Source organism: Paralichthys olivaceus, chromosome 14, assembly GCF_024713975.1.
Source record: "Paralichthys olivaceus isolate ysfri-2021 chromosome 14, ASM2471397v2, whole genome shotgun sequence".
Lineage (NCBI taxonomy): Eukaryota > Metazoa > Chordata > Actinopteri > Pleuronectiformes > Paralichthyidae > Paralichthys > Paralichthys olivaceus.
Window position 1 is genome coordinate 6692616 of NC_091106.1, and position 12513 is coordinate 6705128.

General features: G+C 40.4%; 1 protein-coding gene across 1 annotated transcript; it reads right to left on the reverse strand.

Annotated features, from left to right (window-relative positions):
* Positions 1 to 2696: 2696 nt before the first annotated feature.
* LOC138413697 (protein SPMIP7) lies at positions 2697 to 11631 on the reverse strand. The gene is made up of 10 exons (XM_069539103.1): positions 11202 to 11631; positions 10476 to 10522; positions 10294 to 10361; positions 8078 to 8209; positions 7566 to 7704; positions 5991 to 6058; positions 5846 to 5887; positions 5627 to 5734; positions 5352 to 5447; positions 2697 to 3297 (listed from the first exon to the last, which is right to left on the reverse strand). Exons 1-10 carry the CDS (start codon positions 11629 to 11631, stop codon positions 3153 to 3155), a joined length of 1275 nt encoding a protein of 424 aa, XP_069395204.1. The 3' UTR covers positions 2697 to 3152.
* Between the last annotated feature and the right edge of the window lie 882 nt (positions 11632 to 12513).

Consider the following 12513-nt stretch of genomic DNA (forward strand, 5'->3'; position numbering starts at 1 on the left):
TCCATTCCCAACACGAAAGAGAAGCTGGGTGACAGTAAAAAACATGACAGCCTCCATAGAGAGGACCCCCCTCCCTGTAAATATTAAGGGCCCATTCTGTGCAAAAGAAAACAACAATTCATACAATTTCGATGAAACTCACTAGTGAAAACATCACAAGGATCCCTTTCACCTAAATCTTACACAATGAACCTTTAAGATAATGTATATCATGATTTGGGGCAATACATATAAAGTTGAATGGAATTGAACAAAAACACATGATATCATGTGAACGTGTCTGAGCTGAGAATCTCCTGCTGCGTTCTGCATGTGAAAGAAAAACAGCTGATAGAGTCCGGAGCCAATTCTAGGGGGATCCTCTGCAGGTCATGTCTGAAAACAGTGAATTGATTTACGGCACCAGTAGTGTATGGAAGCATTTTTAGTTTCTTCACTGTAGAGGAGATGGCAAAATGATCACTTATTTTACCGACTTTGTTAAAAGCTGCTGCCTGAGTCGATGATGAAAACATATCTGGGGACTCACCTTCTGGCTTGGCACTGAAGTGGTTGTATCAAACTACATGAGCTGTAGAGCAGTTCAAATCATAGAGATATAGATGGACAACATGACTGCTCTCAAAGGTGACAGCCATCTGGTGGCTGGCTGCAGTATAGGTCATAAATCCTGCCTCCTCCATGGTAATTGCTTGGACATTGACCAAACTAAAGTCAAAGTACACATCAAATCCATTTTTTTTAAAGGTAGTTTGTGTCATTTTAGGTCATTCTTATTTTATTGATGTTTGTTCAAGGGTTCATTATTCCAGTAAGTTTGGTCTGAATGATTTTTTTGTGTGATTTCTTGTATTCGTGTATCCATCCCTTGATTGCCACTGCACAGACTCTGGCTCTAAATGTTCCAGATGGCAGCGTTTATATCCAGGATACTTTCGGATTATTTCTTGATAGTGGGAGGAAGTGGAGACACATTGTCATTGGGAAAAAGCTACAGTCCTATTTTAAGAGGTAAACAAACTATTTCCCTGCCTTTACTCTCTATGGTCTGCTTAGCAAACCGCTGCTTACTGTAGCTGCATGTACAGAACTAAGTGATAATAATCTATCTCTAAGCAAGAAAGCTAATTTCCCAAAACATCAAACTATATTGTAGTGCCTATACATCTTCAAATCCAAAGCATAACAGTCCAAAACAACGATCCCTAATCCTTTGGTCAATTGCTGCAAAGTCTGGTCCCTACTTTATTTGATATTCGGGTTGACGTCCTGAACTTAAGCTTCAAGTCAGGTTTGTCAGGCTCATTAATGTGTGGTAATAAACGTTCATCACCTACAGAGCTGTTCATTGATATAAAGCCAAAAGGAAGTGTACATGCCTTAGATTTACTGGAGTCACTGTGACACAGATTAACGTATGGAGGATATATATGTGACCACATGATCATGCAGTGAGGACAGGAATACTGCAGTACTGCTTGTGTATTCATTGCAAAGCAAGAGTATCAGTGAGTAAGTATCTTTCAAAATGTACACAGACTGCTAGTGAAAATGTTCAGTAAAGGTTTTCTAGGATTTTGAGTTTTGGTATTGATGGAGTTGTTGATGTGTGTGACAAAATGTTGTCCTGGAGATTACCCCTGCCACAGGAGGTGTTTTCAGCCCTGTTGTTTGTTTGTTTGTAAGCAAGATTACAGAAAAACTACTGGACAAGATTACCATGAAACTTGGTGAAAGGATGTGGTGGGTCAGGAAAGAGCATAACTCTGGTGCAGATCTGGATCAGGGGACGGATCCAGGGAATTTGTGTCACTTTCTTTGACATTGTAAGGTGTTTTCAACACAACATTCAACATTAAGAGAATAATTCACTGATCAAGCACCTTTAGGGAGCTGATATCTATGACTGCTGCATCTGGATAGCATTCAAGGCAACACTTGGTGGAGGTTTGTGCTCTAAGTGCTTTTAAAGCTTAAGAACTATGACAGATGCTGTGTGACTGTAGGACGATTTTGTCGTGCGACAGCTTCATGACTTTGCAAGACACAGTCACCAAACTACACATGTGTATTTGAGATCAAATTCAATGCCAAGTTCAATGATGGATCTTGGGGACTGACCAGTGAGAGCCGAGAACTCAGCAATGCGGTGATGGCTACTGAGCACTAATGGCTGGAAACATTAACATGTTGACTGCATCACAAAATGTTTGCAAATTACTTTTGCTGTTGAGTAATTACTTTTGAATGAATGATATAGAGCCTGGGAGAACAGGTGCACAGTGCTGATGAGCTCTAATAAAAAATGCTGCAGAGCTGCATTAGGGGAAATTAAATATAAAAAAAAAACATTGGAACTTATTAAAAAACTAAAACTAAATTTTGTATCAGCCTCTGCTCCATCAATTTTGACCCTATTTTCGTGACAAGTCCCTTAGTTATACAGAATTGCAATACTACATCATTAAACTCCTAATTGAGAAGTAATGCATTATTTTATCACACAATGTTAATGAAGAAATCCTTGTAGAAATTTAAATCTAAACAAAATATAGATCAAGATCAAGAGAAACAGGAAAACCATCTCAATCCTATTTCCTGCCTTAGCGTGAAGCCGAAAAAACATTAAACAACCATAATGTCAGTTTGCATGAGAGTCACATCATAGAAAATGGTGTGCTGTGTGAAGTGCAGACTGTATTTAATGTGGCTTTAATTAACAAATTATCACCAAAATGTTATTCATAGCAGATCTATTATACACACACCATAACTTATACGCTTAATAATGAAACATAACTCAAGAAAATCCTTGATTTCCTCAATATTTTCTCTGTTTTGTCAGTATTTACCCATCACAACATAAAACACAATGCGTGGGTTGAAATATTCTTCACACACACACACACACACACACACACACACACAGAGTGAGCGAGTCACTGAGAGAGAGAATGTTTAAGAACACAATGCAAGCGCTCACTACCCAGAGTTAGAAAACCACTCATCTAAATCAGGGAAATTATGATAATGGGGCATCTCATTATTCTCCAACTCACTGCGAATCAGTCACTGACATCACATCATTATAGACGTATTCATATAAACAGATTGGATGGCATAAAAAGGAAGCCGACACCTTCAAAACTTTCTCATCTGCTTTGTCTAAGGTCTCCTTGTGTGTTGGTGTGTGAGACAGGAAGTCTCAGGAAGGGGTTACTGGGGCCCGCTGTGGTCACCATTCTGGACAGGGGCGCCGTGTGGCTGAAAACAGGCCTCCCTGCGTCTTCGATTGCCCTGTGAAAATATGTGATTATTATTAAGAGTCATTAGATTACAAATCATTTTATTATGAATTCCTAATCCTAGAACCCAACAGTTATCTTGAAAGACCCAATATCAGATTGACCCATAAAAAATCCCCAAAGAAACTTGTGTAAGGCGTGACGTCTCTGCGAGTGAAAATCCCAAGACGTCTAACCGTTGCAGCAGACAGTTAATCAATCCAAGCGCTTGTCTTTTCTTCTGTTTTGGGGAAAAAATACGGGAGGCCAGCCTAATCAGCAGAGGAAACAGATCTCAGGGGGTGTCAGGCACCAGGAAAATGGATCTGGGTTGTGAAAAACCACGATTACCACGAGCTGCTCTGGATTCAGCCATCTGGAGATGCCTGCTCCAAAAGCCGGTAAAGTTCGCTCAAGTGAGGCCCAACTAGGAAACAGGTTTATGCCTCCTTAACAGACAGAGAGCACTCCCAGAGCCAAGGCATGTTGAAGCACTTATCACTTGCATTCACGCACACTGACATTGTCTCAGTTAAGCTGACTATTACAGCACTTGATTCATAAAATTCATTTTCATATTCAAATCCTTTTTTTGTTGTTTTTTGAATTTCTAAATTAACATTTCTAATTACTGTTAGTGACAATTATCTCATCAGCTCATTCATCAAACATTTAATTTCACACTTAGCTAATGTAAACACCAACAGAATTTTAAAGTGATGCATAAGAAGACAGGAAAAAAGGAAGGATGACAGAAATAAAATAAAATACAACAGAAAGAAATATGCTTATTTTCTCCACTGTGCCTGACCTTGACCCATCTTAAAGGATTTAGGTTTAAAGACGTCTTTGCTGCCCTAGTTGTTAACATCAAACCTTTTTCTGTGAATTCACTCCTACAGTATTTTACACACAACAAATGCAGAAGCTTGCAGCATAAGAACTGTCAGGTCATAATGCTTTATTGGAAAAGTATTAATTGATTGATCAATCGATCAATCAGTTAATTACATTTTTATTTGTATAACCTATATTTACACAATTTGCCTCATAGGGCCTAAAAAGGTGCCACATCCTCTGCCTGTAACCCTCAACGATAAAATAAATATATCAACTTCTATTGTTTCTGACAATGTGCTTGTTTGGTATGTGGTGAAAAAATCAGTTCACGCATTCTTTTGTCTGTCTCTTTTTTCTAACCACATTTGAATAACAATAACTAGGACTTGCTTTATGCCTGACATATGGTAATCACTATTGTCAAGCACACCTGGAGGAAACTTCTGACTTCTAGGTTTAACCTTGGGGGGCTGGCGAGTGTTTCGTCTGCGGTGTCACTTGTACCCCCCAACCTCTGCAACACATCTCCAAATGGCCAAATTGTTGTCAATTCTTAAACAGCCTTACCAAACATCTTCAATTATTAATTTACTTTTACGAGTATGACCCACTTGTAAAATGTTGGTATTAATAATGATTCCTCTGAGCTGTATTTCATATATAAAGCGAATGGCTGTAAAATATCCATCAGTCAATAAAATTATATTTGCACAGCCCATATTCACAAAGTTTGTCCAATAGAGTTTGACATCTGTACAAGATGCAACATGCTCTGTCTCTAACCCTTAAAGAAAAACTTTGGCAGGAGAAAAAACCTTAGAGAGTCACACATGAGGGATCCAGGACAGAAGTGCATTACAATGTGATAAAGGTCTGAATACAAGTTGAGGCAGGATGTCAGTGGAGTGCATTAGATCGCCCTCCAGTGGACATTTCTAATAATTCTTCTCCCAGGTCTATAATCCACAGGCCTATAAAATTAACTGTATTACAGTTAAGGTCAAAATTTTGAGAATACGTTCCAACAGTGAACACATACATACAATACAGAACAGAGAAAGAAACTAATGTATTAATTTGTCAAATTTAACAAATTAAATAGTGTTAACTTTGAGCCCTTGAATAACAGAAAATCAAAGAAAAACACTGGCCTACTGAGCAGCAAACTTGATGAATGATTTGTTTTGCTGCCTCAGTTGTTTGTGAACAGTCACAGTGAGGACTCACCCCGAGGAGCGAGCAGGAGCCGGGACAGAGAGTGCAGCATCAGCACCACTGTCAGCACAGGCAGCCCTGCCTGTGTAACCAGGGATGGTGGATCGGCTGGCACAATATCACAAGTTCACACATAATGAGGCTGAATATCACCATGTGAGAGGAATTTTAATGCTCTGTCAACTATTAACTGTAAAAGTCAAAAACTAAATAAATGTAATGATGGAGAAACAGAACATTGCAGATCTACGGTAAATGTATGTTTTTGTGATAAAAGTCTAACTCACCGTGCTGTCGGTGTGTACCGCGGCACGATGCTCCTCTTCAGGGTGAGCGGCTGAAAGATTTCGTCCATGTTGTCAATATTATCCAGGTTCTCAGAGCCAATCGTACCACTGCACACACATGAGATAATGCATGTTAAGGTAGGTCAGGGTCAGCTCTGTGGATACATGCCTCATTGTTGGGTTCACTCAGAGGCGGTGACCTCTCAGACATGTACTCACGTGTACAGAGGGATTTGACCGGACCTTGGACAACCACTGCAACTGAAAAGAAGGAGGAAGTGGGGTCACAGGAGGTCAGTGCACTTCTGCATAAAATTGTTTAGTTAGACAGGAACAGAGTTTTCACTGATTATTATAAACTTACAACGATATGGGTTTCTTGGCATCATTCCTCAATCGAAGCTGCTGCCGGCTCCACTCAGCTCCTATAGACTTACAGAGGACGGCAACAACAGATAGTTTACCACAGTTTACAAGACATCTACACCAGGAAAGACATAAACAGTGTGTAAACCTGCGTTTTATATTTATATATATATATTTGTAATCCACAATCTGAACTTTAATTATACACTGAGCCTTTGCAAATAATGCTGCATGCGAAGTTTTGTCATTTGTACATTTTAACCACATTAATCTGAAGATATTCAGGGTCTAGTCATATACTATATTTTCCTATTTTATCACAAATTCCTATAAAAGACTCAAGCCCTATTGTCTGTATGCAAGATATTAATAACAGAACACAGTGGTCTATTGTAATGATATGATTGTCCTCTGTAGAGGAAATACATTAATGACAGAGCAGCACAAGAAAGAAGAAGTGCAAGGGGGGGAAATTATAGTTAGAATGAAAGTATGACTAAAAATACAAAAATATATGCTATATATACACAAGTCGTTTTTTTCAAAAATGTGCCATAGAGATGGGAATCAAATTTATGCTCTTGTGCAGTTCGTCCATTCTTTGTGATATATTCAGTGCAAAATGTGCAGCAGCTCTTTCCTGGAATATCATTCAGTGTTTGACTGTAGGTGCTGTGGCGTTGTACAATCTAATAGCTGATGGCACAAAGGAGCCCCCCCCACCACCGGTTAAGGGACGTGGCTGGATGAGTCCGTGACAGATCGCGCTCCTGAGCTGCCTCAGATCAGCAGAGAGGGGATGAGAGGGTCCATGACGGCTTTCAGTTTTCCTCTCATCCTGCTCTCAGTCACTGCCTCCACACAGTCCATGTATGTTTGATGTCCATGATGCACATGTTTCTTTGTGAAACATGACAAATTCATTTATATATTCTGATTATGTTAAAACATAGAATACCAACCGATTCCAGACTCTGAAAAAGGCCACAGTTTGCCTATATAGGTAGACACAGAAATGAATTTGTCCCAACTGTCATTGCCTCTTTCAATAATTTACTGTGATTGAAAGTGATTAAATAATTGAGACCCTGCAGTTTTGTATGTTTTTTACCGATTTGTATGTTATTTTAAGTCTTTTATATTGTATTTATCGTCTATCTCTTATGTTCAGCTACAGTGTGTGAATGTGTCTGTGGTTTGTGTGGATACTGTCTGTACAATCTGCCTAACAGGGATGATAAAGATATTCTTGATCCTTGATCCTTGATCCTCATTTCCTATATTCCTCCTTCAGTCTTGATTCTTGTGGCAGTTAAAACAGATGGTCTATCTATTGCACAGGCGGAAAAAGTTACTTCAGCTCAGCAGAAGCTATCAACCTATTCTAATGTTTAGCTTAAGTCCTGTTATACTTCTGTCTCTTTTCAGAATAATCAGTTAGTCAAAAAATAATGTTTCCAGTTAATAGTGGGGATTAATGCAAACCTCTAAGAGCCAACAGCCAGAGATTCAAGGAAAACCACTGATCTCCAGCTTTGGTTGTGTTTGTCACCATATGTTCTCCATGGCTCACCTGCCACAGCTGAGGTCTACTGTGGTAGCGCCTCAGCGACGGACCTTCACTCACTGGGTCAGCCATTCTTGTCAGGGTTTTTTCTGGTGCCTTCAAGCACCGTGGGAACTTCGTTTCCCAACCAACTACCTCGTAACTCCTGAAAGTGAAGTTTTTGAGTCAAGAGCTCTCAGTGTAATTGATTCACTTGATATCCAAAAGTTATTTGCCTCGTTCATTGCACAAAGTAAAGTAGACAGCTTATTAAAAGGGAACTGACTCTTCCCAGGGCCTTAAGCAAAGCTACAGTTTATCTGCATAATTTCACTGAGCAGTAATTAACACAACAAGAAGTAGCACTGTTCCCTGATGACATCACAGGAGCACAAAATCAAACCCGATCGCCCCCAATAACCCTCAAAGCAAAACGACACTGTGTGTGTGTGCAGTGTATTAATGAGCGATGTGGGCGCTGATCTTTGTTTCATTTTATTATTATTAAAAGCAGACAATGAAAGGTCAGTGTGTCTGACCTGTGGGTTGTAGATGTGTATCTGAAGCGTCGCACTGCCACTGAGTCTGTCCCCAGTCGCACATCAGAGGAGATGTCATCCTGAAAAACAATATTCATACTGTCAGTGGTTTTATCTGTGGTTGGGAAGCAACTAACAACAAAACAAAACACTCAATCAGAAGTCAATAGTTAACTTTTCTTTCTTGCTTTCTTTCTTTCTGTTTTCCATTCAATATCTACTTTTTTAACAAACACAATATGTAAATCCATGTACAAGTCAAGCAGGGTTAGGGACAAATTACCTTTGTTCTGGTACCTGGCCTGTAATGACTCCTGATCTGAGACACATCTGAATATTCATCTTAGTTTGAATTCCTCCATGACAGACAACTATGAGGTTATCAGGATTCATACTCTTGTGATCACAGGTGTATGAACCGAATTCTTTGAGATATTTCAGTCTGGACCAAAGTCAACCAGGGGCGTTGCAACAGGGTGGGGAAAGCAGGAAAATGCCCTGGGCTACGGGCCGAGATGGATACGTCTGGTGTCCACATTAGTTTTAGAGACGTTAAAACAGAGTCGATTGAAACGGAGCTGGCTTGCACAAAGAGGCAGGAAGTGATGTATTAACTCTGCTGCAAAGATCACATGATTCTGTTTACATCACCCCGACACTGTTGTCGGCTTTTATCATCAGAAACTCTCTTGACGCCGTTTCACCAGGAGATGTTTGTTTTTTTTCATTTTTGTGTCACATGTTAGTGTCATCAACCCCCCCCCAAGTCACTCGCAGTGAATCCTGTTGAGTTCCCACATTGAATTCTCCTGGATTTCTACGGATATGATATTAGGAGGTCAATCTGACATTTTCGTTCACACATGCACCTCCTCTATAGAAAATGCTGAGGAACTGCATCATGTCTGAAAGCAGCTATAGATACTCAAAACAGCGTGCTGATGGAGTCTTTCTGATCACAAAGTAATAATTAAATAATTTGGCAGGCTCCTATCACATGACCATCTTCTGTCCCTACCAACATGAATAATCAATTCAAAGCATTGCTGACCCTTTTGTCTTTGCTAACAGCTGTTCCAGCATTTCCCATGTACAACAGCACACGCATGCCCAGTGTGCATGAGTGGTCATGTGTATTTTCAGGCATGTTAGTATTGATGGGGATCAAACTGATAAGGAGCCAAAACGCTTGTGTGAATAGAGATCCATTTGGTTTGAAATCGCCATATTCAAATTAAAACAGGATGTAGCCTGATTATGTTAGGCCACAGCAAATGTGATGATTGAACACATCAGTGAGAAGCACTGTGTTCACCCTTCTCCTCCCACATGTCAGACAGTTCAAATACAGACATCCATCAAACCCCCACTCCTCATACAACTGAGTCTCCTAAACCATGATAATGAATGTCAAGGTAATTATGACAACTTTAATTAGCTGAGTGAGAAACTAAATAATAAACCACCATTATGTTCTCAAAGTGAACATCTGCCTACATAATAACTGGCTGAGGATTTAACCTGTGTGGGGGGACATGAGGGAGGTCTGTGTGTGTGTGTGTGTGTGTGTGTGTGTGTGTGTGTGTGTGTGTGTGTGTGTGTGTGTGTGTGTGTGTGTGTGTGTGTGTGTGTGTGTGTGCATGAGTTGCTCTTTCATATTTAAAATGTGTCATTATAGTGAAGTGATCAATTAACCAGAAACAAACAAAGCTTCAGTTCAATCAGATGTTTGTGTTGTCTGCACTACAGATTAAATGTATAAATCAGTCAGTGTTAAAGGTCCAGTGTATAAGATTTAGGTAAAAGGGAACTATTTGCAGAAATGTAATGTAGAATAATTCTCATCATGTTTTCACTAGTTCGTTTCATCTAAATTGTATGAATTGTAGTTTTCTTTACCCCAAAAAATGCCCTTTATATTAAAATACTATATTTACATCGAGGGACCCTCTCTACGGAGGCCACCATGTTTTTTACATTAGTCCAGACTGGACAAACTAAACACCTTTTGAGTTTTTATGACAATTTAAGGCTGCCGCAGGTTCTTTTCCATGTTTAGAAGGAGAGGGTGAGGTGAGGGGTGTTCAGCTGCAACATGCAATTTCAACACTAGATATCACAATATTCTACACACTGTACCTTTAAAGGGAGGAAATTAAGGAGAACGTAAACATGCTATACACTTCAGTAGGGAATTAAATTCAGTTACCGCCCACCTGAGGTCCAGTGTGTTTATCAGTGAGTCTGAGGTGCGTTCGTTGAACTTGATCAGCAGTGGTTGAAGCTGAGGACAACAGAACAATGATCAAGTCTCTGCAAACTGGGAACCATATGCACAGCAGTAACCAGACAACCCTATAAGGTGACCCTGAGACAGAAATTCGCCATGGCTTCCTACTGACTCTCTGTTCCTATGTATCAGGTAAAGAGCACACAGATAGCATACTGCATAATAACACAACACACTGCTTATACAGTATGCAGATACCCACGGGTAATTCTCTTCTTGATTGCTACCCGAGGTTGTCTGAGTGTCTGTTTGTTTATGATAATCTGGTTAAACAGACGTCAATGAAAACAGCTGAAATGGTAAATACACTGTCCTTGCAACGAGTTGTCCATCTCGGAGCTATAGGACATTTGTGCCAGTGTTAAGTCCTCAAACAAACACTAGGCTTAACCTTCTCCTGAGTTTTAAATAAAGACTTACATCCACAAAACTGTATAATGGCACAAACAGAGATGAAGAACTCAGAGTCACACCACTACACATTACACCAACACTCTGACTTGGACACTGAAAATGTCATGGCAGCATTCATTTAAAAGAGTTATAACTCTGCACGCACAGTATCTGTATCTATGCAAATTTTGAAAGAGTTTTTATTTTCTAATCTTTTTTTAGAAACACAATGTGTTTAAACAATTCTCAAAAGATAAAGAGCATGTGCACCTTACTGAATCAGGAATTGTACATGGATGTTGGACATATAACTGGCCCCTCGGTGTAAATTCTGGGCCCTGATTTAGAAAAATCTGAGATCCGTCACTGACATTAAAAGATGTGATTAAAATATATAATAATATTCTAGTTTCAAATAAAATCTGTTATCTGTAGTTTTACCACTGGTTCTTGCTTTGAAGACTGCATCAGGGATCCTCCTGTTGCCTCTGGCCTTGTTGCTCAGGTCCACACAGACACCAGGGGGGTTCGGGGCTGTTCCTGGCCTCTCTCGGAAACCTGGAGGGACCCATAGGGCAGAGGCCACATGATGGAAATCTATGAATTTCTGTCGACCTTTGACCCCCAGGTCCACCTCTGCTCCGGCGCTCAGCTGACCACAGCAAGGATCCAGCAGGGGGATGTCGTACCGTGATGGAGCGAGGAAAACACGCCCAGCAGGTCGGTGAAATCTATCAAAAGGAGAGTTTTCACATCCAGGGTCTGTTTCTGGTTTTTTTCTACCACCAGTTCCATACAAACTGTAGTTCAACCGTCTGATGACATGTAGCTCTCCAGGGAAAGGCTTGAGGGGATCCAAAACCGCTGCCATTACTGCCAGTGGAGAAATTGTGGAGAGTGTGTGTGTGTGTGTGTGTTTGTGAGTGTGTCTAAGTGTGTGGTTGACAGAGGAGGTCATAGATCTGCTGTCAGCCATAATGATGCAGTGAGTGCTGGTTGCCCAGAGACAGTCTTTGTTTGCTGCTCAGATCAAATGACTGACTTGCAGAGAGGCCATATGACCTGCCAGCTGCGCAGCCTCACATACCTCTGCATCAAATCTATGTGTTAACATTTATTCGCTATTTGCTACAATAATGGGGAGAGCAAAGATCTAATGATCCTCCCCTGGTATCTATTTCGGACGCTACACGCCAATGATTCACCTCAGAGGGGTATTCATGACCAAAAATGTTTCCTCTGAGCTGCTTTATTTTGTCAACTAACAAATACTAATTCATCACTCACCAAATAAAAATGTTTTGTCCATATTCAGGGGCGGCTCTTGTCCCTGGAACATTACTCTGCCCAAATGGGTTCCGGTGGCAAATAATAATGAGAGGGCTCGGCCTCGCCTCAGGGCTCAGTGACCCTCCTGAGAGCTACATTACTCCTTGTGATGGGTTAGGATGTGTTTATTTTCTTATTAAAAAAGAAAAGAAAAACTTTATTCCTCAGTGAAGGAGATTGCAACTGTTTGCTTACCCTGCAGCTGGCCACTAGATGGAGGGATAGAGCCTGAATTGTCAGACGGTACCACTGGAATGAGGCCTGTGCATGCTCTGTAACTGACAGTTTAATATCACTGCAGAAATGTACAAATCCCAGTTGTAATATTATGATGATGCATCACAGGCTTGAAATACCCTTATTGTACATCAAGGTGACCATAAAGCCACTGCTGAATACCTCAGACACACTTCAAGCCCCTGAA

What these genes read in the sequence shown, in the direction of transcription:
- LOC138413697 (XM_069539103.1), bottom strand. Translation starts at nt 11,631, where the DNA reads ATGGCAGCGGTTTTGGATCCCCTCAAGCCTTTCCCTGGAGAGCTACAT. An exon ending in GTAGACCTCAGCTGTGGCAG is followed by an intron (nt 6,059 to 7,565) that starts GTGAGCCATGGA and finishes GTCCTCTGTAAG; the next exon opens with TCTATAGGAGCTGAGTGGAG. An exon ending in CGGTACACACCGACAGCACG is followed by an intron (nt 5,448 to 5,626) that starts GTGAGTTAGACT and finishes ATATTGTGCCAG; the next exon opens with CCGATCCACCATCCCTGGTT.